Genomic DNA, 27,552 nt, shown 5'->3' with positions numbered 1-27,552 from the left:
TGGAGACTAAATAAAACAATAATTTAGGAAATAATTAGTATCTAATTCTAAATAATATGACAATACAATATACAAACTATATTAATAGAGTGTATAAACACAATCCGAAGTTATTTTGATGTAGAAGGTTTCATAAATTGTAACAAAGTCGTCTGACGAGTCAATGATTTTTTCTTCTCCCGTAATATCTCCTCGTAGCATCCTAGTAATTTTTTTATTCCATGTTTTGTAACAAAACTGCGCTCTTCATTGGAGTCTATGCTTTCCAAAATTGTTAACCCTTTTTCAATCGAACTGAGGGCTTCTGTCAAGTTTCCAACTGTCATTTGATCTTCTAATTGAACTGGATCCAAAGAATCATGATTATCAATTTCTTCCTCTTGTTCACGCATTGTTATGAGCTCATCAATTGTAAGCTCCTCATTGTGTGAATCCAACAGCTCTTGAACATCATCACTATCCACTTCTAAATTTATTTGTCTACCAAGTTCGACAACGTCTTTGATCACATTGCAAATTTCATCAGGCCCTGACACTAATTCCGCCTGAGTCATAGTGGAGAAAAAAAATGGACAGAGTTTTTTCCAGACGCCATTTAAAGTTTTTTGTGAAATTTCATTCCAAGATTCTCCAATGATTCTCACTGCTTCTAAAACGTTGAATTGTTTCCAAAATTCTTTAACAGAGAGCTCGTTGTTTTGTCTCATAGCTTCATGCAGATGTGCAAACGATCGTCTCGTGTAATAAGCTTTGAATGTTTTGATAACGCCCTGGTCCATCGGTTGAAGCAAGCTGGTTGTATTTGGTGGCAAAAATTCAACTTTCACACGTGGGTCGAAACTAGTTAAAGTAGCAGGAGGATGACCTGGCGCGTTGTCGATTAATAGCATCACTTTAAACGGGATTTGTTTAGACTGGCAATAACGTTCGACTTCAGGTATGAAGTGATGACCAAACCAGTCTTCAAAAAGGGAGGCCGTCACCCAAGCTTTACGATTCGACTTCCAAATCACGGGCAAACCAGCTTTAGATTTGTTTTTCAATGCTCTTGGATTTTCCGAGCGATAAACTAAGAGAGGTTTTAATTTAAAGTCACCAGCTGCATTCGCGCCAAGCATCACTGTCAATCGATCTTTGGCGGCCTTAAAACCTGGAAAAGTTTTCTCTTCACGCGCAATAAAAGTTCTTTTAGGCATCTTCTTCCAAAATAGGCCAGTTTCATCTACGTTGAATATGGTTTGGCTGGTATAGCCACCTTCATTTATCATAGCTTTGAGTTTCTCTGGATAGAGAGATGCTGCCTCTTTATCTGCACTTGCCGCCTCTCCACTTTCTGCAATGCTATGCCAGTTACAGCGACTTTTGAACCGGCTGAACCAACCGTTACTGGCTTTAAACGTTTCATCTTTAGCCATCTCCCCAGCTTCTTCTTTTAATTTCTCAAAAATTTGTTTAGCTTGAAAGCACACCGTGTTCTGATCAATAGGACAATTTTTCACACTTACTTGATTATCACACCATAATTTTAACAATGTTTCCATTTCAGCGATAATACCATGCCGTTTACGAATGATGCTTGAATTCAAAGACTGAGCATTTTTCACAGCTTCGAGAATTTTTTCTTTACTTTTCGTAATTGATCTGACTGTCGATTCCGGAAGTTCATACTTCTTCGCTAAATCACAAATTTTTATTTTTGCATCGTAGTCTTTAATAATGTTAAGTTTACACTCCAAAGATAATGTTTTTCTCTTCTTGTTTAAAGCAAAAGAGTCGGTTCTACTTCGTTTGGATGCCATAGTACTTAGTAAATATCTCAGGTCGTCGCACAACGCACAAAAAACACAAAATCGTAACTTATGTACCTACGCGCCGATTCCGCACTACACGTATGTGCTTGTTGTAAACTGAACGAATAATAATGCGGGCGGGGGGAGTCAGAAACAAACGCCGCCGCTTGACCTTGACTGCACGGCGTTCAAACAAAAAACGAATAGACGAGAAAATTAAATCGCGTAACTCCGAATTCGCGTAAGTCGAGGTAGCGTAAGTCGGGGTATTACTGTACTGCAATATAAAATGAGTACTTAAGGCCGTCTAAATTGAGATCTGTTATAAAAAATATATAATATGAAACTAAGTTATTAGTAACTTAATATCAAAAAAGCTGTATATTAAAAAAATACAAATTTTGATATGATTTATCCATGAGAAATCAGAAGAAATTATAATTGGTTTTGGGATTTGAAGTCTTAAAACCCGTTAAAAATCCTGGATTGTACAGGGTGGTGTCTCTCATACGCCGCGGAAGCTCCAAGGAGAACGGTAGTTTATATCGAAATAAGATTTTGGTAGCATATGTAGGTTAACTAAAAGCATTTTATAAAAAATACATAGAATTATACTGGGTGGCCCCAAAAAAGTTACACATCAAAGTTCTGTTATTTTCTATATATTAAGCACCCTATATATTAATTGATTTTCGGATTCTAGAAAAAAAATAAAGGTGAGTTTTATTAAAGAAGCATATAAGTAACTAAAATCTAAGGATTTTGACATATTTCACATTTTGTGAAATGAAGAGTAAATTTTAAATTTCTATAACAACTACCTAAATTTTAGTTGACTTTGTATAGCCTGATATTTAATTACAGTAACCATTGTATGTTAAACCAAATTGAAATTTGACCAGAAAAGTTACACAGGGTGAGACAAATTTAATATGGAACATTAGTCACTTTTAAAAGCAACTCCTTTATTTTAAATGGAATACCCAGCATATAATATAATATAAAAAAACAGACTATAGATAAAATCAGGAACACGTAAGTATTTTATTAATTGGTGAACGCACACTGCATTCACCAAGTAATAGAATCATATCAATTCTTTCTGATGTATGATAAGTTTACATTTTGTTTTAACTGACACAAAATGATAAACTACTTGTTAAAGTTGGACTAATTAGACAGCTATGTTGAAGTAACATCAGACATATCACAGTCACCTAGATTTTATCAAATAATAAAGATCTACTCAGATCAAATCATCTAAATGAAAATATCTAGGAAAATCTTTGTTTGAGGGGTAGGCAACATTAATAGTATTTTGAAGAGACATGAACTGTCCATTTAATATCGGAATAATATACTGGGTGTTCCATTTAAAATAAAAGAGTATCATGATTTTGAAGGTGATCAATGTTCAATAATAATTTTGTTTCACACTGTATAACTTTTTGGATCAAGTTTTAATTTGATTTAAAGTACAATAGTTAATCTAACTACATATTAGACTATACCTGGTAAATTCCAATTTAGGTAGCTTTTAAGCGGGTAGAAAATGTAGAAATATTTATTTTCATCTTTTCAATTAAGTTTGAAAAAGAAACATTTAGAGAATTTATCTGCAAAATTAATATCGAATTGCACATGATAACAAAGTCTAATTCTCCTTTGATGCAGCTATGTTGTTTACAAGCGTACACATTCCACGCAATTTAAATTAATCAAAGGCATTGCTTCGCGCAAAAGGTCTCGAACACAAAATTGTGTATAAATGTATTAAGGCTTTCAACGCTGTTTATGAAATAGAATTATACCTATTGTTCTGAATTTAATGATCACTTATTTCTAAACTGGAAAGGACGACAACCGAAAAGTCATTAATTTGTTTTTTGGTCAAGTATTTAGTGCCATTTTGAGGTCGAAGTAAAAACGTTTCAATTATTTTCATTAGCGTAACTAGCAATTTATCCTGGGGTGGGTATGGGGTCAGGGTTGAGCCCAGGGTGGGCCTAGGGCTTTTTTTTTAAATGAAAAATAATTTTAAAAAACACATTTTTTGAAAAAAACGTTTACATGAATTTCTCTATCAATAAATTTCATAGACTTGGTTATCAAACCGTTTTGCCGTAGATTACTTAAATACCAACAAATTAAAAAAAAATAACACATTTTTCACACAGCAAATAAACATTAATACATAGCCAAAGTCATAATTCAGGATTTTTCTTGGGGGTGCCAAGTAAATAAAATTAATACATAGCCAAGAGTCATAATTCAGGATTTCTCTTGGGGGTGCCTAGAAGTACCTGGGGGGGGGGGGGCACTCCCGGGTACTCCTGTAGTTACGCCAATGATTATTTTCTAAGTTTATGACAGATCTGAAAACTATACATTGTTTTCCCTAATGACTTGGATAGTTTCAAAAACATTTTACAAGAGAAAAGATGGCAAAAGATACAATTAAGTAAAGGAGATATTTATTCTAGTAAAATTTTTGCTTTTTAATGGTCTTTTACAGGAGTTTTTTTGATTTTTTTTTCTGTTGGGGTTCTTTTGTGTTCCATATAACATGGTGGGAATTATTATTGCTCGGTACACCGCAAGTTTCGTTTTTGTGCTCAAGTCATGATTGTAGAAAACCTTGTCTTTTAATTTCCAGAATGCTCTTAATAATGGTAATTGCTAATCCTGTGCTGAATTTCAGAGTCGATATTGGCCTTTTCCGAAATCAAACTGCCGAGGTAATTGAATTCCGCTACATATTCCAAAAGCTCATCTCCGATTTTTATAGCATTGTTGTGATCTTCCGGGGGAGTGCACATGATTTTAGTTTTATCGATGTTCAGCTTAAGTCCCAAGGCCTCGTATGCCCATGTATATGTGTTCAACATTTCTTGCAACTGCTGTAACGTATTTGCAACTAGAGCACAGTCATCAGCGTATTGAAGTTCTGTGATGAATTTTGTACGTGTTTTTGCCCTGAGTCTTTTTATGTTGAACAGACCGCCGTAAGGTTGACCGCCGACAGGTAAGTATATATCACAGCATAATATCACAGATAAGTTTTATGGAGGGATAGATATGGTCCGGATGGTTTTATTCAGTCTATGTTCTCGTTCTTTGATTTCAATAATTTGTCTAATAGTTTTGTAACCCACGTCCCACATTTCTTTGGTCATTAAAGACTCCATCATATTTGTCGGGTTAAAAACTTTTCCAGTTTCCGTGCAGAATAGTCTTCTTTGCCCTACCCATCTGCTACAAATAAAAAGTGTATGTTTTGCATCATCTTCTTCACTACAGTACAAGCACACAGCGGTCTCTGATCTACGAAATTTGTGCAGGTATTTATTGAAACAGCCATGCCCAGATAGAGCCTGGGTAATGTAGTAGTCTACTTCGCCATGATACTGCTTAATCCATACCTCTATATCCGGAATCAGTAAATGGGTCCATCGAGCTTTGCTACTTGAATCCCACTTTTCTTGCCACTTGACCATTAAGTTATTCCTCGCTATAGTTGAACCTACTCCTGTGTACCTTTCGCGCCTTTCTATAATTTGGAGTTCCATAGGCGGTATCCGTGCTAGAACTCCAACTCCGTCTGTAGATATGGTTCTGTATGCGCTTATCACCCTGATAGCAACCGCCTTTTGAAAGCTGCTTAGTTTGACCATAAGCCTTTTATTGTAAGTTACCATAAACCATGCTGGAGATCCATAGAGAACTTGGGAATGAACCACGCTTGAGTATACTTTTCGTTTTGAGGATCTTGGACCAGAGTTTTTTCTGCATTAAGAATGACAGCCGATATATGTTCAGCAAATGTTAATTTCGTGTCCATCCATACTCCAAGATATTTCACAGCATTGCTTAGATTAACGGATACGCCTTCTTAGCTGAAGGCGATAGGTCCTATATCTTTCGTTTTCTGGTCAAAAGGACAGCTTCGGTTTTTTCTGGAGCTATAGTCAGATGATGTATTGCCATCCAATTTGATACGCGCTGTAGTGCAGTATTTATTACGTCCATGAGTATTTGTTCATTTTGTGCCGTGCCAGTAACTACGATGTCGTCTTCAAAACCTACCAGTTCTATTCCTGGCGACATATTGGTCTCTAATAAGTCATTATACAGAACGTTCCATAAGGTCAGTCCTAGAACCGAGCCCTGCGGTACACCGCTGGTAATTTGCAGATTTTTGCTACCATCTTGAGTGTATAGTAGTATTTCTCTGTCCGACAAATATGATCCAATAAGACTTGAAGCCTTATTAAAAGCATTTTTAACGTCAACTGTAACAATAGCACACAATCTGCGATTTGCATGAGAATACTTTTCTGCACTCTCGGCAATCAGACGTACCCGATTAATTGCATCAACAGTCTGCCTTCCTTTTCTGAACCCATACTGCTTCTCAGACAAACCACCAGTGCGATTCAACTCACTCTGTAGCCTGCCCAATAATAGATGCTCGTACAGCTTTCCCTCGACGTCTAATAGACATATTGGTCTATACGATGACATGTTTTCAGGTGGTTTGTTAGGTTTTCTCAGCAGAACCAGTTTTGCTATCTTCCATGCAGTCAGGAACTCGGTTTTCCTTGCTAATTTGTTATAAATTGACAACACGTAATCGGGCTTTTTTTCGACAAACGCCTTTATTATTTCAGGTCGTATTTGTCCTGGTCCTGGGGCTTTAGTTAAGTACCTTAGTTAAGTTATTGTAAGTGTGTGATAAATGAATGTGTTTTTATTTAATAAAGGGTTAAAAAAATGACAATAGCATACGAAAAGTATTTTAATATCTAACGAATACTTTATACACAAATGTTTAATATTTAATGTTTATATTCTGGGTTTTTAGATTGATTTTAGATTGGAGTGGGAAAAATAGATATTAAGTAGTCATACCAAATGTCTGTAGCGTATTGAAGTAAACAATATAAAGGATATTTCTACCATCATTTGATTAAAAGTACCGTATGATTGAATACAACAGGTTTCTAAATCAACTTCATCATTTTTAATACAAAATGACAGCAATTTTCTTTCCCAAGCCAATTTTGACGCTGTTTTTTCGATCATATGGGGAAACATTCGCATTTTACAAAAGAGCTGAAAAAGCAGCAAAACTGATACTGAAGTTTTCAGCCCTACTAATTAACAATATTTAAAGAAATAATAAAAACCATATATGAAATAATAACAATAAACACTCAAAAACCATAAATATGTAATTGCAACTCAAAAACGTAAAACGTGTAAAGATAACGATAAATCCAAAAAAAAAACCATATGTACTTTTGTATGAATATAGCTAAATTGCCCTCTATAATTTATATATGTATACTATTTATTAAAGAGTCAGCCCACCAATCAAGCACTTTCTAAATTCACACCTAAAGCGCCGATCGGACTTAAGATGTTCAGGAATTTTGTTGGAAATATTAGAAGTATTATAGGAGAAACACTTACGAAAATGTAGATGAAATTGTAGATGTAAATGAAACGACGCGACGCGACGTCGCGATCGGACGACAATTCTTGACATTTCTTACGTCAAAACTAACTGTCATTATGACACGTATCGTAACGGTCAAGTTGGCCTTGGTCCAATCTATCGCTATACCAAATTTCATTTAGACTATTTTTTCGCCATTGATGATAGGATTTCATAGTGCAGGAAACGTCAAAATTTTATGAAAAGATTGGACTCGCTGAGTTAGTAATTGTTATCAAGTAAATACACCTACATATTTAATTTAATGTACTGTCATTAAAGATATAAATCAAACATGTTTGTTTCTATTTTAAATTTTTATTTATATTGCAGCTACCTACCGTTTAATATTTCAATATATATTCTCATGATTTGATAATTAACACCTATTATTATTGCGGGACTATCAAACCAAATTATCCATCCGTGTTCTCTGTTCATTTTCCTTAATTAAATTTAAAATGTATTCAGACACGATAGTATTAACATCTTAATTAGCTGTATTTATTTTTCAATACGTTTCACTAACACAATTATGATTTTATACCGCAATAATTAAACGAAAGTGTAAATTAAACTAATCAGAATAATTAGTTTTATTTTTATAGTTCATTATTGATATACAGTATGTTCCCAGATTGCCTTTACAACAGGAAAAACTTTTTTATTATTGACATTTTGAGAAAAATGCACTAAAATCTTTATTCCCGTTTATGCTTTTCAAATTTCCGTACCGTTTTACAGAAAACTAAAAAAAAATCATGAAAATATGGTTGATATTTGCAGAAAGTTAATGTTAAAAAGTACTGGTTTAAAAAAATTAAGATTAAATTTAATTAACCAAAACTTTTAAGGTATAAATTTCAGTAAGTGTTATTATTAATATATATTCTTAAAAATGTCTATATCTATATGGCGGATTCATCTCTCCAAAAAATCCTATATTGGTATTTCGCCACTGCAAGAAAATCTACTAAATAAAATAAACTCTTCTGCGTTAATCCAAACGGAAACTACTTGATAGAAGTTAGGTTTACAGATATACAAATTTGCCTAACGAACAAAAAAATGCTTCACGTTTTGGAAAGTTTATCTCTTTCCGTCGTCGGAAGCAAAAAAAATACAAAGAATAAAGAAACTATCTAATAAAATCTAAAACACACAATAAAAACAAAACAATTAATCAGTGTCATAAAATATATTTTGCAATGCTATTTCTCTGTCAATAAGAGTCGTCTTCAAAAACGGTTCAGCAAACTTTAATTTTATCCCTAGTAAAGTTTCTGAATAGTTTACGACAAAATACACATACGATGTTAGGCACTAATACAAAATAACTTTCCGATCATCTATTGGGTCTTAATTATTAATAAAATTGATAATGATCGTATATGTTAGGCCTAAAATTTGATACTTTGAAGCGGTCCTTTCAAAATCTGTATAAATTTTTATAGAAAGTTTACTCCATTTATAAGACAACCATTAGGAGCGTTATAGCTTGTAGTTATCTCTAATTTGAAACAAAGTTGTTGATGTTATTTATGATGCGTAATTTCTTGTACTACTAATTATTTATGTGATTAAAACAGGGGAGAATTTATATTCGGAGGTATATCCGAGAAGATTAATATGATCTAATTTATGTGTGCTACACAGTTAGGGCAGTTACTTCAATACTAACCGCGCATAGTTTGACTTTTTTGACTTTTCGTTTGACCAACTAAACTTACAAAAACCTCTTCCGTTTTGAATGTAATAAATGTAGCATATTTTTGAATGTATTCTCAAACCTTGGTATAAAAGACAGTATTAGTATTATTATTAATTCTCTTTTATTAAAGTTCAGAACAACATAGTTGGATTCTTTGGAATAGTGATCAAGATTTTCTCTGCCGTGCTCTTGTACTTGTGAATTCCAGGCACTCCTTTCATTTCATTTAATAAAATAAGTAGGACTATTTACTAACAGTTGTTTGTTATACAGTTGGCCAAAAGGTTACCTCTTCAACTTTGTTGAACGACCCTGGGAATCTCTATCAAAGATTTAAGATTTAAGCCATTTAAACTTCATGATTTGAACCTTCCATTTAAACTTAATTGACTTAGGCTTAAAATCATTATGACCCTAGGAATGACTTAAGAATTAATATTTAGGTCTTTTTGAAACTGACTTGTTACAGATCTTACTACAGTTCTGAACATTGAATATTATTATACCCTGAAAATCGTAAAGCCTGAATTTTGTAACACAAAATTTATTTTCTTTGCATTCTAAAACGAATTTAGACTCTTTCAAAGGTAGCGAAAAGTCGTGTAACATTCAATGGACCTTAACGTTATAATAAACTGATCTGACATGCCTTGTTAACTAATCGGTCCCTAATCCCTAAAACTTTAGAAGCAATGGCAAGATAAATCGATTTGAAAATCAACAGGGGCAAAACAAATCTCTTTAGATTTAGCATCTATTATACATTATGATTTGACGCTTCAATTTTTTTTGTATAGTTTAGTTTTTATAAGGAAACATTAACATTTTGGTACAGAAGTGTTGATAATATAATTTATAATCAAGAAGTAATAAATATAAAATAGTATGCAGTCCTTATATTTTTCTATTTAATTATTTACAGGGTGTCAAAAAGTAGTATATCTAACTTTAGGTGGGTAATCCTAAAGATAAAAATAAAACAAAAAATTCCTATAAATATATGCTCTAAAATGCTCCCCGAAAAAGTTACAACCCTCGAAAGGGTAAATAGAAATAATATACCGAGTCCGGCAATAGTGCGTCTCGCATCTGTAGCTCTTAGAATAAAAAACTTGGAAATTTTGTTTAAGTTCTAACCTAAAGCATGTACTACGAATTTTACACTATCGTCATTTTCTCCGCCATTAAGATGTGTGTAAAGTACCAAATTTCAAGAAAAACGGTTTCCCAGTAGTTTACCAGTGTTATTAAAAATAAACAAAATATATTATTTTTATATACCCCTTCGAGCGCCGATCTTCTTCGGGAAGCATTTCCGGACATACTATGTTCATAGGAACGTTTTTTAAATTTTTATCTGCAGAATCATCCACCAAAGTTAGATATGTTACTGTCAATAGTCGAATTAATTTGAAAAAAAAAATATGTTTATATCTCGAAAACTGCAAGTTTGACTGATTTTGATGTTATAACAAATTTTGTTGCAAATATTATTCCTAATCTTAATTTGAAAACCGCGTTTCGCTAGCTACTGTAGTTTCGGAGTTACGATTTTTATAAATTTTTAACCCCCTCCCATACCCCCTTACCAATCCCCCACCCCCACCAAAAACTAATGGCCAGATTCTCGGGTGCCACAGTATTTTTGTGTTAAATTTGGTTAAAATCGGTTCACCGGTTTTTGAGTTATCGTGTTACAGCCGGCAGACGGACGGACAGACAGACAGACAGACAGGCGTATTTTTCTCGGGCATTGCCCAAATTCGACTGTTGAGCAGATTGAGCAAGCAACTATTGAGCTAGATTTACACTATTTTTTTGACACGCCGTAGACTTCTAATTGTCTTATTTTTCTTCAAGAAATTACTATTAAATTACATTTCTTAAATGCCTGCTAAAGTTCGTTGTCCGCAGTTTTTACTTAAACGTGTCTAAATTTCGTTTATTGCAGAATCACTATTAAATGCAGATCGTAAATTTAGTCCTTATGTAGCTGATGATTCACAATGTCTCTAAGCTAAAATAAACCAGAGTCCAATCTAGACGAGCGTAACTTCGGAGCCTATATGACAGACATTTAGAAAAAAATGGTTTTTTATGTTCCGTATATTTTTTTGGACGTCTGAGTTTAGTTTAGAACTTAATTGGATTCTCTGACGTAAAATAACATAATTCAACCATTCTAATAGTCCTATAAATAACAGTTTTAAATACATCTTTATTTAGTACTATGAACTATTAAAGTATTATAATATTATTTGGCGTTTTTTTGAACTAATACGTACAAAATGTTGCCTGTAGTCACAAAGTAAAATTGCATGTAGAATAATTTCTTTATAAAATAATATACTGGGTTTCTTTCAAAAGTGGCTTACCCTTATTTATTTGTCAGATAAAGGGTTTGGTATGTTAGTATATATACCAAATTTCAATTTTTATCTGAAAAATATAAAAAAGTTACAGAGGCCAGTCACTTTTGAGAAACATCCGGTATTATTACAATTATATTAAAAAATTGAAATTATTTTTTTTATCTTTAAAACACAATAAATGTAAATAAATATATTTCTTTTTCTTAAACGTTAATTCAATATTTCTGTTGTAACTTCCTTGGGCATAGGATTTTTAGTAAATAACTAAATTATTACTGGATGTACTAAATTGTATGGTTAATACTACTATACGAGTACAGTACTTGCAGTGTACCGAGCAATTATAATCCCCACCATGTTATATAGGAGTGAAACCTGGGTGCCGTACCGCCGACACATGAACGCATTAAACAAGTTGCAACAGAGACACCTTAGACAACTCTTAAGAATCCGGTGGTTCCATCATGTTTCAAACGTATCGGTCCTTGAAAAAGCTAACTGCGAGAGTATTGAAGTCATGGTTACAAAATCCCGCTTAAGATGGGCTGGTCACGTATGCAGAATGAAAGAAAACCGCATACCAAAATCTCTGCTTTACGGTGAGCTTGTAGACGGTAAGAGGAGGCCGGGTGGACAACTGAAAAGGTACAAGGACATTTTCCACGAAACTTAAAGGGAATTAACAAGCAGAATGAGTGGGAAGAGGCAGCTCACAATAGAACGGAATGGAGAATTGTAAAGTCAGTTAACATCGACAACCTAAAAGTAAAGAGGCAGCAAAGCAATGAGATCTTTGAAGTGCGGTAGGCAGATAACATCACGTATCGGGCTTTTCAGTCACAGAAAAGCTCTTAAAAAAAGGCCTTGAGTGACCATCTTCTGATGTGTGTCGAATACTCGTCAGCGAGTAATGTCTGTATGTATGTATGTACGAGTACAGTTGGGGTTGGACCCTTTGGTGTTACAAGAGTAAAATAAGACACTAATTCACCAAAATACACCAAAACAATTTTACTCTTGCACTTAACGCGCGTTTTGCTAACCATGTTAGTATCATCAGCAGATGATTAAAACTTTAAGGAATTTAAATTATTGGAATCCTTGAGTATCATACTCGAAGATTGAAATCATCCGAATATTCCCAATACTAAAAATTATTGTATTGTATCTGTATCTTAATTAATACTCTTGTTTGTGTTATATACTAAAATACCTTTGGGATTTATGTTTTATATAAGTTGAAAGCTGTATTATTAATAATTCAACTTGGTTTTTAATTACAACTTTGTATGAAATTACTTTATATCTAAAGTTCAAAGGTCACATATGAGTATTATTTAATTTTTGTGGAAATATATAAAAGTCCATTTAAACAGTTAGTTCTCAATGGAAGTATGTAGGCGGAAATTACAGCACTTTTCATTTTAGGTCAAAACTCCTCAAAATTTAAATGTTGTGTTAAATTTAGTGTTAAAATTTGGGAGCAATTATCTCATTTTGTAAATAACTCTTTAATATTATTTTGAAATAATGGTAAAAATTCTCCTGAACACATAGTACTTAAATAATTTTAATAAAGAACTTAGGATGGAATAGAATTACACTTATTTATACATTAAATACCGAAGAGTCGCCATTGTTTAAATCTTTTTTTACAAATTTAAATTTTTTATGAGTTCGTTACACTTTTCTGTGTTTATTTTGAATAATTTTTTGTCTTTCTTATAATTACAGTTGGGAGTTGGAACCTTTGGCAGAACAGCAGCACAATAAAAACACTAATTCACCACAATACACCAAAACACTTTTATTTTTGCACTGGGCGCGCGTTTTGCTAACCATGTTAGTCTTCTTTTAATCATTTGTTGATAATGGTTAGCGAAACGCGCGTCCAGTGCGAAAGTAAAAGTGTTTTGGTGTATTGTGGTGAATTAATGTTTTATTTTGCTTCCTTATAATTGGTATAATGTATAGAGTATAAATCTGGAAATAGATTTTATCAGGACTTGAATTACAGTGGGATTATTGTTAACCTAATAAAGAATTATTGTTAATTGTTTATTCCGTCAAATGAATTAAGAAATTCGTGCATAAATTAACTTATTATTTACGCAACCTTTATTCATCCTTTATCAGCTTAAATCAGTTGACTGCATTCGAGAACCCCGAGCCAGAGGTTAAATAAAGGAAATATATAAAAAAGTGTGAATCATATATGATGCTATTATGACATAAAAATTTTCTTTTGAATAAACACTGTTAAATTTTGGGTATACTGCCGCGTCCTTTTTTAATTCGAAGTTCAATAAAACACAAGTTTACTTAATTAGGATGAGTTGCATAGAGGCCACTAGCTTGTTAATTTTAACAGCCGGGTGGTCTGGGTTCAAAGATCTTAATAAAAGGGCGCCACGAGATTATACTCTACGAACTCGGCATGAAAGATGTTACTATTAAGTAGACTTCAACACTAACCTCGAACTGTTGAGTGCAACTACCATGAACTTCAAATATTACTATAATTATTTGAACTTGAGTGACTTAACTATGAGACTAGACTGTAAATAATACTAATAAAAATATTTAAGCAATTTATTAAAATATTAAAAAGTTAAATATATATAAAAAAACTGAACGAAATGTAAAATGTAATATGTTAAGAAATTTAAATCGAAAGGTTGGAAGAGAAAATAGAATTTAAATCAAATGCAATAACTAAACCTATGACGTCAAACCCCCTTATCTAACTTAATACTAGATACAATCAGGGTGGTTTATACCCATAAATCAAATCTAAAATTATACTAATATCTAAACGATCTTACACTACAGTCTTGAAATTACTCGGAAGTTCCTCCGGCTGAGCTACGGTGTATAGCTATGGGATGGCTACAGCAGGGTACAGCAGCTCGTTGTACTGTCACTGGAGCCCGTCAGCAAATGTACAGGCAGGTGTAGGACTTCAAAAGGTGAACATATAAAACCCTAAATAATATTGGTTGTCTTAGAAAAGTCAGTCTCAATTATAGAACAAGGACTAGCACAACGTGTAGGTGTCAATAAAGATAATAAAGAAGGATTAATTAAATCTGAACTTTACCTCAACGAGGGTTTATGATGTCCAACAGATACCTCTACACGGGCAACAGGAACGGATGGAATTCTGGACTGTTCTGTGCTCTACGGTCTTTATGCTCTACAATTACGAACAACCAAATAAGATTTAAGAAAGATGACACTCAACTAATTTTTCTACACTACGTGGGCGTGGAAAAGTCGAAAACCAGTCAACAATACGAACAAAAATCAGTTGAGCATTGACTTAGTATAGGCAGAAAAATTATAGCATACCTTGGAACTCTACTCGGGGAAACTTCTTGGGCACGTGGAATCGGAATATCGGTCGAAAAAATTTGGCTATTTTAATCCCATTGCGGAAATTGGTCGGCGGTCCATACAAATCGACAAAATACAACCACGTCTCTGACCAAATATGTTCCGGAAGACTTAATCCTTCTCTACGAAGACCTGCTAATCACCAACAGGGAAATTGCTTCACGAAACGGCAGCCAGTTCTTCACGACGATATTCTCGGACGGGGAGTACACAAGAAGTCACACAAGGATTGGATTTCCTTCACAAAACCAGATTTCAACCGGAAATCTCCCTCCAGGATATAGATAGAGAACTATATATCTCTCGACTAGTCCAACTCACAAAAAGGCATAAATAAAAACGATGTTCTAGAATATTTTCCACTGCCATATTTCATATCCGGTCAATGTGTGTGTGTGTGAACGAACTTAACTCTTAACAATTAAAATAAACGAATTGCGCACTGCGATCCACATCAAAAAATTTAATTACGAAATTTTATCTGATAATTATAAAATTTCAATAACCAAAACAAAGGATAAGTAAATCCAAAAACATCTGATTTGATCTGACAGTGACAAGTGTCGGACAGGTGATGATCAAAGATAAAGAGAGGTCGACAAAAAGCCTACTCTGGTGGCCGCATCCAGTGACAACATTGTGTAGCTGTAGCTGTATAATATCGCGGTGTATATCGGGTTGCCTAATCGTAAAATTTAAATAAAATAAAATTATAATATATGATGCAAAAATAATAGTTATTTGCGATAATTTATAAGTTGATAGCAATGGTTTTTAAAATATATTACTTGTTCATCAAATTAATTTATAAAATAATAGACACACATATTAGTTTAAAAAAACAGTGTGTGCACTAGTGCACATATTTGAAGTGAAATTTCTTACTAACAGCTATTAAATTGAAGGATTTGAAGGATATATATTTTTTAAACCTAAAATTAAATTTAATATAAAATAAAGAGAATAGTATGCTATCTGTTTCGCATTTTCAGTTTTTGATGAGACAATTGACTTTATTTGTTGCCCACAAAAGACAACACAAAAACAATGTCTTTACTGCATAATGGGCCATTCCTGCTGATTTTTAAACCATTTAAAGACTACATGGGAAAAACCAGACGTCACATTTTCATAGAAATTAAGATACGAACACTACATTATAGGCAAATGTTAGCGTTATTCTAATCAATTTAGTGTTTTTACCTTTTATCGTTCGAATCCATGTTAATAGATAATAAATATTTTGTTTTTTTATCTTTTATTTTTAAATATATTTTCGGAACTGCTGGTTTTAGTAATTATTAAATTAAACGAACTAAAAAACAATTCTCAACCACAACCTGTGCCGTAACTCTATAAAACAATCAAAACAAGGCATATCTCCTGTCAACGATTACTTCTTTGATGTACTGCTTCACATGACCTTCGCGTCATGACAAGGTCATGCCGTCCCGCAGCTGTCAATCAAGGCCGACTCGAGGCCTTCAATTTTTGCTCCCATCGCGCTTTAAGAAGTTTCACTACAAAAATTTCAAAATCTATAAAAGTTTGTTTTAATTATCTGTCGTAGTAGCAAACTATTTAGCAGGTTTTTTTTCAAAATGAATATGCCATAAATATACATAAGCAAAATATTCCAATTATTTCATTAACGCCTACGTTATGTGTATAATATTATATATCTTTATAAATCAAATGGGATATTGTCTATAAGTCTATAATGTAATCAATATTAATAAAACATATTAATTACCGATATATACTAAATCTATTTTGTTTAGTTAGAAAATGATTTACCTACTTCGGTTAGAATATTAAATAATTCTAATTGCTTTCATAATGAATGAGACTCGAATGAATAAATCGGTACAGGGATAAATTATACAAAAACTCACAAACTAATGATTATTTGATTTTGTTTATTTCTTTTTGTATTAGTATTTCTTTGGATTTATTAAAAATGCATGTGTATTTAAAACATACGTGAAGATGTATTACCATCTTTTTAGGCACAATAAGGGCTTTGAATTTGAATTAAATAAATTGCATTTACTTATAATATCAACTCATTATTTGTCCTGTACAGGGTGTCCAATTTTCGTGTCTTTTACAGGGTTTCTCGCTTATAAGTAGAAGTACAAAGATGCTGTTTTCATATTAATGTGCTACTTTTTATGAAACTCAAGATGCTACACATATATTTGTCCTAGCGCTATTAGTTTCTGAAATGCAGGGTGGATTTGAAAATTTTGTATTTTTCGAGTCCTCTCGTATCCCGGTTATCCTATAATTATCGAAAAAACAATAACTACGTTCCATAGAGTTTTTCATGTAGAATTCAGTGACATAACCATTTTTTCGCTGAGAGCTGTCATTTATGAAATATGATTAAAACATATGTTTTTTCAAATAGGACACCCTGTATATTATTTTATATTTTACTTATCTTATTAAAAGAGTATTAAATTAAATAATAGTTTTATTTAATTTAACTAGAGATAATAATTTTCCTTTTCGTCATGTTTTCTTAATAAACTGCACTGAAAATGAATTTGTGCAGCTGTGAGTTATTGATGTTTTTGATGCATTAACTTGAGCATTAATTCTACAAACAGAAACCATAGCGTGGAATAATAAATAATCAAAATTTAACGTCGACTAAATTATTTGATTATTTTGATTACTTAATACACTGGTCGTCCGAAAAAAGTTAAATAATGCATTTTTACCTAATTTATGAAAATAAGTGTAGACTGTACTTTTTTTAGAAAGGACATGAAGGGTTAAGGGAAACAGTAGGTAAGTCAATTTTTTTTCTACAATTAAATATTCGGTGCAATTGGTTTAGAGTGGGTGTAAGCATTTTTAGAAGCCGCAAAACTGGGTAAAAAACAACCTGGTCAGAAGATATACTAGTATAATGGAAAAACACCAGGCAAACCGAGGAAAAAAAGAAAAAAAAACAGGCAAACCAATTTTCTGCTAGTACGTTTGTCAGTTACAATGGTATTTTATCTAATAAAAAACTACATTTACCTAGTTCTAACAAATTTCTATTACGTTATTTTTATAAGTTCCTGTACTTTTTGTAACGTTTTGAACATTAAATCGTGCTTTTCTCAGTTTGGAGAGAAATTAAATTACCTGCATTTTTCGCCTGACCCTTTACATAAAAAGACAAATAAAATAAAAAAATAATAGATAGTGTAGTCCATTTAAAAAATACATTTTTGTCATATTTCAAAAATGACCGATCCCAGAAAATCTAGTTAAGCCACTGTGTTCTACTTGAAAAACTCTATAGGTCTCAGTTTTCACCTTTTCGATAAGTTATAAGATAACCGAGATAAGAAGGGGTACAAAATAGTATTTCAGAAACCAAGGGGGCTTGGACAAATCTATGCGTAGCATCTTTGGTTTAAAAAAGTAGTACATCAATGTAAAAACCGCAACTTTGTATCTCTACTCATTAACGAGAAACCACATAAAACTAACAAAAATGGGACACCCTGTACATTCGAAAACAAAATAAATACATCAGAAAATTTAAATTTTAGAACAAATCAAATACATATTTGTATCGCCATTAGAAGAACAATATCTGTTTTTGAATTTCGGAAATTTATTTAAATCATAATTTGATATTTTAGGGATTTTTATATTTTTACATCTCACTTCTGGTCGAATCGAACTTCAAATTAGTCGCCCTCAATTGTTATTGTAACGCCTACGTGTAGTTTATTTCAAATGTTAAAATGTTGGTTTGCCAATTTGTGTCCACGTATATTTTGTTATTAAGTTCACCCACGAATGTGGGTGATGCACTAAATGAACTAAACAAATTCCGTAATTGGGTTCGTTAAAATAGATTTTTGAAACACCACATGAAACAAGTTGTGTATTAGTTTGTCGATATTAGAGAGGAGGAAAACTGCGATTCTCCGATCGCAATTGAAACCGCGATTGCGATTTTTAAATCGCTGCGACAGTAACCTGCAATTGCGATTTTAACATTTAAACATTTTACTAGGCATTCTATTCAGAGTGTCATTTTCTATTGAACAAAGTAAAAAATACTGAGGGTGCCATTTAAAAATCTAAAGTTGTAGTCTCTTCCGGTGAAGCAGGAAGTGATCGAAACGAATTGAATACGTCAAACAATCCTAAAAGTTTATTAGATTTGACTTCCACATATTTAAAATTGCCATTTGTGATTTTTTTACATTTTGGAAGTATCTATCTACTTTTACTTTCTTCTCTGCTTTACTTCTTATTATTATCCCTCATCGCTCTTCACTCCATTCCTTCTGCATCTGCTGTTTCTACAGGGTGAGTTGCAAATAAATGCAAATATTCTTAGAGGTAGTATATTTCGACCCCAGAAACACGACGACGATTTTTTTCTCGAAAAAAATATTTGAAAATTTTGGAAATTTTTTTAACTTTTAGTTAAAAACATAATATCCTTATGAAATGTCTTTCCTCGTGAATATCCTCAATAAATAGATTAAATTAAATGTGCAATAAACAAAAAATACACAAAAGATCCATTGGTTTTCTCAAAATTTAAACAAAAAATAATTTTTGGGTGAATTTTTAAACTTGAATAACTCGGTTATTTTGGACATATTTGAAAAATGGTAAAGAGGAATTATGTTTCTTTTATCGAGATCTACTAGCCCTGAAAATTTTTGCACTTATTTAGTAGGTATCAATAGAAAAAAAATTGTGTGTACACTATGGGCGCATATTTGAAGTGAAACTTCTTAATAACAGATATTGATTGGAAGGATATGTATAAAAAAGTGTAGTTTGAAATGTCAAAAAAGTAATTAATTAGAAAAAACTAATTGTTACATGTAAAAAAAATATTTTTTACGTGTAACAAATAGGTTTTATACTCATATGTCTATAAATCCTTCATGACATTGACTTTTAAAATATACCAATGTAATACAATAAAATTTTGACTTAATATCATATCAATTAGTTAAGGCAAATATACCATACGATTGAAAAAAAACGGTGTTAGAGATGGCTTGGAAATAAAGATTTCTGTGAATTTATGAATAAAATTATAAGAGGCCCATCGTCATTTTTAATACCTAGATCATATATACTTACGTGGATAAGTAAATCATTATGGAAAGTATGTAAACATATCAACGACTTCCATTTATCTTCTTTTTTTGTTGCCCATGCGGTGCTTCTACTCTATCTATCCTTGTCGAGACCTATCGTCCTAACCTATAACCTATCGTCCGGGCGCCAAATTTGAATATTAATTTTAAAAATTTATATTGCAAAATGCTTATATTTGAACAATAAATTGAATGTTTACTGTCATAAAAATTAAATTATATAAAAAATAATTTAGCCACTCCGTACGAATCTCAAAATTCTTAGGAAATCTAACCAGAAAGTATACATATGGCTTAATATAAATAAAAGAACAACTGAATACTTTATTTGTTTATGAAAAGATAATTCGGGGACCTTTATAATAGAACTTCTACACACCAAACACTTTCTAGCCATTTTTACGAGTATTTAGAAAGTCCAACGAAAAAGAAAATAGAAATATAACTTAAAATTAACTTCTCACTGAACACACTTGCATCCTTGGCTATATAAAAGCGGTCGATAAAAGAGTAATTAATACAATTTTTAAATTAAAAATCGCAAAAAACAAGCGTCGTTACGCAATGGAAATAAGATTATGACATATGATTATGACAATATGATAACAATGAAAAGTTGGTTTCCATAACAATGTATAATTATTTGTACAGGGTGGTCGAAATTGGTCTGTTTTAACAGAGAAAACCTATTTCCTGACTAGATAGAGCAAAACCGACAAAGATGTCATGGGCTCGATTTCTGAGACACGTCTAATGGTGTAAACCTCCTGTTGCTATTTTCACTGCTGACTGAGATACGGGGTCTTTTTTAATTTTTTACCATTTGGAAAATTGCCCATAACTTTTGTATATCGCATAATAATAAAATTCTGTAAAAACGTTCTTAAGGCACTTTTTTAAGCACAATCCAGTGGCGTAGTCAGTTTTTTTCTATACTTGCTTTTTTTGTCAGAAATAATAAAAAATACAATTTTTAAAATGGAAATCATAGTTGGTATGAACTTAAAAAAATGCTGGCGTTTAATCCTTCCCAACGATATATAGTTATGTGTATTTATTTCTAAAAATGAGAGAAATATTACGTTTTTTATCTTTGTGTCGAAGCAGGCCTTGATTTTGTGTTGACCTATAGTTGCCTAATTATTTTTTATCTCAATTTAATATTCTATATTATTATTTATCTGCATAACTAAAGACTTTTGAAAACGTAAATCAACATTCTATATTAGTACTACCATTTACAATTAAAACGCCAGGGTTACAACTCCACTATTAAATGGAGAATTTAGAGAGAATTGGATTGGAACAAAGGGCCCCATATCTTGGTCTCCATGTCTAGGCCTGCTAGGTCCTGTAATTTAACTTCTTTCGACTTTTTTATGGGGGAAATTAGAAGACCTTATCTATAAGGAAAGAACTGCAGAAAATTACTAGGCAACTTTTAGGACTTATTACACTAGTTCGCCTAATAAATCGTTGGAACTCTGTGCTCAAAAAATGTTTACTGTGTATTCAACAAGGAGGTGCTCATTTTGAACATCTTTGATGAGTTTTTTTAGAAAACTATATTCGCCACACAAAAAATACGTTTTTTAGTCTTGTTCTTTGTTTATTGCATCGATTTCAATTGCAATTACTAATACTAATATAGTACGTTAATGTACCTTTCCAAAACTCTTTAATTATGTAGATAAATAATAATATTGAATATCAAATTGTGATAAAAACACATAGGTCAACACAAAATCAAGGCCCACTTCGATATAAAGATAAAAAACCTAATATTTCTCTCATTCTTAGAAATAGATACCCCTAACTTTATATCGTTGATAAACGCCATCATTTTTTTTAGTTCATAGCCAACTATGATTTCCATTTAAAAAATTATATTTTTCATTATTTGTGACAAAAAGAGCAAGCATAGAAAAAATCTGACTACGCCAATGGATTCTGCTTAAAAAAGTGCCTTAAGAACGTTGTTGCAGAATTTTATTATTCCGCAAAATAAAAAAGTTATGAGCAATTTTCAAAATGGTAAAAAACTCAAAAATACCCCGTATCTCAGTTGGCAGTGAAAATAACAACAGGCGGTTTACGCCATTAAACGTGACTCAGAAATCGAGCCCATGACATCTATATCGGTTTTGCTCTATCTAGTCAGGAAATAGGTTTTCTCTGTTAAAACAGACCAATTTCGACCACCCTGTACTTTCCAAACCGTATACAATTGTGATTATTTTTGAAATATGTGCATCTTTTAATGCGCATGCGCAAAATACGGTCATCGAGAAAGACAAACCTATTGAACGTTTCATAAATGCAATAAAGAAGGTTTGAAAATGGCATATCGTGATGTTGGAGACATTTTTTTATGCTAAACTTATGGCGTTGGTTTATCAATGTAAGTATATATGATCTAGGTTTTAATCTAGCTGGACGCACTTTTTTTCGATCATACTGTATTTTTACAACTTGATACTAATATATTTTTCGACTAACATTTTTAAATCTTACAATTTACACATAATTAAATTACATAATAATACAAAATTATATACATTTAATTTAATTTCTACTACATTTATAATAAATTGGGTTGTAAATTTAATTAAATTATCTGGGAGTTTATTTTACGAACATAAATTTACAAAATGTTTTATAAAATAGTCTGATAATAGTCCACCTCGACATAAAATCAATTAATACTACCCGACTCTCCCCTAACTTTTTAATAAAATTCGATACCCTTTTATGAGGGAAATTGATATTTGATAATTTTATCAGTCCTGCTAATTGAACAAGGAAAATAACATGGAGTAGACATAAATGATTTAAAGATTTAAAAACAATGAAATATAATGGAGTACGTGTATATTGGCTAGTTTCAATCCGACTGAACATTCTTTCTAACCTTAATTTCGTTGTAGTTTGTTTTGATTTATATGTTGACTAAAAATCTAGTTTTATTTTGTTTTTTTCTTATTTAAAATGAAGAACAGTCAAAAGGTAACACTCAAATATCAAATAATTCTAAAAAAAAACACTAAAATATTTGTTTCACCTTATATATTTATCTTAGTTTTTTGTACATTCTATACTTATCTGATATTTAGAAATTAAAAGAACAAACCTTAAGATGTATTAGAAAAATGGCGATACACACGGAATTGAATAAAAAGTGTTTCAATAAAAAGTGTTTGCCGATATACACGTAGTCCTATGATGATAAAGTAGGCTACTATTGTATATACTAAGAAGTATACGGTCCAACTAAGAAGGTAAGCTGCCCAATCATGGTACAAAATGGCGAACTTCTAAAGGAGGAACAACAAATCAGAAATCGCTGGAAAGAACATTACAGCCATATCCTTAACCAAGAAAACAACCCCAATATGGAAGCACTAAACACAATACCTCAGTATAACAGCCTCGATATATTAGACATCCCAATAACAGAACAGGAAATAGAGACCTCCATAAAACAGGTTAAAAACAACAAATCGGCTGGCTGTGACGCGATTCTAAGTGGAAATCTATAAGTGTGCAAGTAAAGAACTTATTGGTCATCTTAAGGCTCTCTTCGATGTCGTATGGGAGAGCGGAGAGGTACCTCAGGACTTTCGCAACGCGAATATAGCGAATATATTTAAGAACAAAGGAAGTGCATCAGACTGCGGAAATTACCGGGGAATTTCACTATTGGCTATCGGCCGCAAAATTCTTGCAAAAATAATGTCAAATCGCCTGCACCCATATATAGAAAAAATCCTTCCAGAATCGCAAACGGGTTTTCGTACCAACCGCGGCACCGTCAATTCCATATTTTCCATCCGTCAACTACAGGAAAAAGTAAGAGAGCAGCAGTCTAAACTTTACGTTGCATTCATCGATCTAACAAAAGCCTTCGACTCTGTGAACAGAGATGCGCTTTGGGCAATTATGAAAAAGTTCGGAGTACCCAACAAATTTCTTACAGTGTGTAAAAGTCTCCATAACAACAACAAGTCAAGAGTGTCACATCATGGATCACTGAGCGACCCATTCCTAACAAATACAGGAGTTAGGCAGGGATGTGTCTTAGCGCCTCTCCTATTCAACATATTCATGGCAGCGCTCTCCATTATAGTGGACAGCAAACTGCAGGAGAGAGGATTGGGCATTAGATACAGATACGACGGCGGTCTGTTCAACATAAAAAGACTCAGGGCAAAACACGTACAAAATTCATCACAGAACTTCAATACGCTGACGACTGCGCTCTAGTTGCAAACAGAGTACAACAATTACAAGAAATGTTGAACACATATACCTGGGCATACGAGGCTTTAGGCCTTAAGCTAAACATCGACAAAACTAAAATCATGTGCACTCCCCCGGAAAATCATAACAATGCTATAAAAATCGAAGAAGAACTATTGGAATATGTGGCGGAATTCAATTACCTTGGCAGTCTGATTTCGGAAAAGGCCAATATTGACTCTGAAATTCAGCATAGGATTAGTAGCGCCTCAAGAGTATTCTGGAAATTAAAAGACAGGGTTTTCTACAATCATGACTTGAGTACAAAAACAAAACTTGCAGTGTACCGAGCAATTATAATCCCCACATTGTTATATGGGAGTGAAACCTGGGTGCCGTTCCGCCGACACATGAACGCATTAAACAAGTTGCAACAGAGACACCTTAGACAATTCTTAAGAATCCGGTGGTTCCACCATGTCTCAAACGTCCTTGAAAAAGGTAACTGCGAGAGTATTGAAGTCATGGTTACAAAGTCCCGCTTAAGATGGGCTGGTCACGCATACAGAATGCAATAAAACCGCATACCAAAATCTCTGCTTTACGGTGAGCTTGTGGACGGTAAGAGGAGGTCAGGTGGACAGCTGAAAAGGTACAAGGAAGAGGCTTAACATGCAGAATGAGTGGGAGGAAGCGGCTCATAATAGAACTCAATGGAGAAGAGTTGTAAACTCAGTTAACAGCGACAACCAAAAAGTAAAGAGGCAACAAAGCAATGAGATTTTTGAATGTCCGGAGTGCGGTAGGCAGATAACATCACGTATCGGGCTTTTCAGTCACAGAAAAGCTCATGAAAGTGTCAAATACTCGTCAGCGAGTAGCGGCTGTAAAAAAACTAGGTTACTACTAAGACAGTAGAAGTAAATATCGTATGATCGAAAAAAACGGCGTCCAGTTGGCTTGGAAACGAGGATCGATGGCATTTCCCATATAATTTTGCATATTAGAGAATGACAGCGGTCTTCATTTCATAGCCATCGCTGACGCCGTTTTTGTTTCGATCATACTGTATCTTTGTATTGTTACTGCACAGGTTTTGTAAAAGGTTCAGTTAAGTTGATATTTTTCTAAATAAACATAAGATGCTTAAGTAAAACAGAGCGACAAATAAAACATTTGGGGCAATTTGAACACACAAGTTGGGGCTATTTTGCACAATTCAAATTATACAGCGTGTTCCAATATTCCGTGGACATAGAACTACTACGTATTTTTGAAATCAAAATAAGTTAATTTGATACAATTTTTCTCTATACAAAAGTCCTTCGTTTGTCAGAGAGCCTGAAACTTTAAAAAATAAACACATTTTTTCAGATATTTTAAGAACCGTCATTCCCATTTGAACGAGATTTTAGATGTCTATGTTTTGCTATGAGTTCTTTAACATTTGACTTTCACAAAAATCAAGAAAAGGTATAGAAAGGGTGAAAACTACACCCACACTTTTTTATATAAATACTTTTCAACTCAACAGACGACCGATATTTTATTCGTAAAATGGTATTTGCTACATTTTTGGCCTTTGGAAAAAAATCTTTTTTTCCAAAGCTGACTTCCAAAAAATGTTTTAACATTGAAAATGTTTCTGTTATCCTATATAAGGGAGCCCAAATCGAATTAAAATGCTACATTTGCCACACCATGACGTCATATATACAAGGGTATAGGAAATCTCGGCGCAGCGGCGGCAGTCGGCCAGTCGGCAAGTACCATTACATCGCTAATTGTTTATTGATATATCTTTATTAGTTTAAAAGCAAAAAATATGGGGTTTGCTTTGATACCTTGTCAAGACATAAGCGAAACTTTTAAATTGTTTCTTTTTTTCATTTAGGCCTTCGTTTTTCGTTAAATGAAAGTTATATTAAAAAAAGTATTTTTAAACCAAATTTTCGCATGATTGAAATGAGATATTCATGTTTAAAGTTTTTTTTGGTCATAAGGGCTAATGGAAATGTTTTTTTGTAAATAATTATAAAAAATTACTCCGTACGAAGACTTTATTGTGTACTGGACCAAAAATAAGTATTTGTTTTCTCTATACGGTGGTATTAATATATCGATTTTTGATGATAGTGCCCTTTTACCCGGTCTAATTTTGTACTACTTTTGTACGGAATAAGGGTCCCCATATCATGTACTGTACTTCCATCCCTGAAAAATTCAGCTTGTGACACCGAAGTGAGACGTAAAGTCAAAATAAGCTTTAATCTACCTACATCATAGGTAGGTGTAGGTACTCTAGGTATATTCTACCTAGACAGTAGCTGACAGTAGTAAGTAATTTGTTATAAGTTTGATAAGTAGTTGTCATTATATAAGTTTAATCATCTTATACCTCCTATAACGGTAGGTTTTGGATTTTTTCCTGATTGGTTTGTTATAAATGTCTAACACAATACATGTATTGAATACTTATTTTAACCAATGCATTGTTTTGTTTTTTTAATCTCACAAATAAGAAATGTTTTATAGTTTTTATTACAAAAAACAGTGATTATACAATTTATTTGCACCCCTTACACTGTTTTCTGTAAGGGGTGTAACCAGGAGATTATTTCGTAACCTCTTACGATATAAGAGGGCACAAAGTGTTTTATTACTTAATGCTTAGATTAAAATTTAATAATATATTTGTACATAAAATAAAATAGACTAGAAAGTCAATTAATTAATATTGACGTAATTACTAAATAATTACAAGATTTTTTTTCTAATTATTTTAGTGTATTTTTACCTAATTATAAAGGAGAGATAGCCAACCATTGCATTATTTTACTCACAAATAAATGTTTTATGGTTTTTACTATAAAACAAGGATTAATTTATTATACACCCCATAACCCAAACACTCCAAGCAGGATATTTCGTGACCCCTTATTTAAAGTGAACAAGCTTTATTAGTCAATGTTTTAATTACCCAGCGTCTTTAATAAAAATCTAATGTAATTTTTCATAGAAATGATCTGACATAAAAAGCAAATTTTATCTAAAAACTTTTTGATTATCTACAAGGAGTAAACCGCTGACAAATGTCTGTATACTAATGCCAAAGTAATGCCAAAACTACAAATTAAGTACCAAAATTTCTCATATAATGCCCCACTAATGCCAAGCTGATTCCAATATAATACCACTAATACCACGAATAATATGAAACACATTTGTTTAACGAATTAACCTGTAACAATAGTGCACAGATATTTTTCTAGGTAACTTAAAAGTCGTTAAAAAGTCTAATTATATTTAAAGAAGATATAATTCCAACTAATTGCATTATAAGGTCAATAATGCACAAGTAATACCATTAAAATTTTAGCGTTTTTAATTTGTGTAACATATT

The 27,552-nt window shown here is 32.5% G+C and overlaps 2 protein-coding genes across 3 annotated transcripts in view; one reads left to right on the top strand and one right to left on the bottom strand.

Annotated features, from left to right (window-relative positions):
* The window catches only part of LOC115876067 (UNC93-like protein), a 183,619-nt gene that overhangs the window by 63,847 nt on the left and 92,220 nt on the right, over positions 1–27,552 (top strand). The window lies entirely within an intron of this gene.
* On the bottom strand, positions 111–1,799 carry LOC115875785 (tigger transposable element-derived protein 1-like). The gene has a single exon (XM_030891289.1). The coding sequence runs from the start codon at positions 1,797–1,799 to the stop codon at positions 111–113; it is 1,689 nt and encodes a 562-aa protein (XP_030747149.1).

The sequence above is a fragment of the Sitophilus oryzae genome, unplaced genomic scaffold (genome assembly GCF_002938485.1).
Source record: "Sitophilus oryzae breed Bouriz unplaced genomic scaffold, Soryzae_2.0 scaffold_1396_pilon_pilon, whole genome shotgun sequence".
NCBI lineage: Eukaryota > Metazoa > Arthropoda > Insecta > Coleoptera > Curculionidae > Sitophilus > Sitophilus oryzae.
The sequence above is the reverse complement of the archived record's forward strand: the minus strand, read 5'-3'. Positions and strand labels throughout refer to the sequence as shown.

Coding starts and splice junctions, on each gene's coding strand:
- LOC115875785 (XM_030891289.1), bottom strand. CDS start 1,799: ATGGCATCCAAACGAAGTAGAACCGACTCTTTTGCTTTAAACAAGAAG.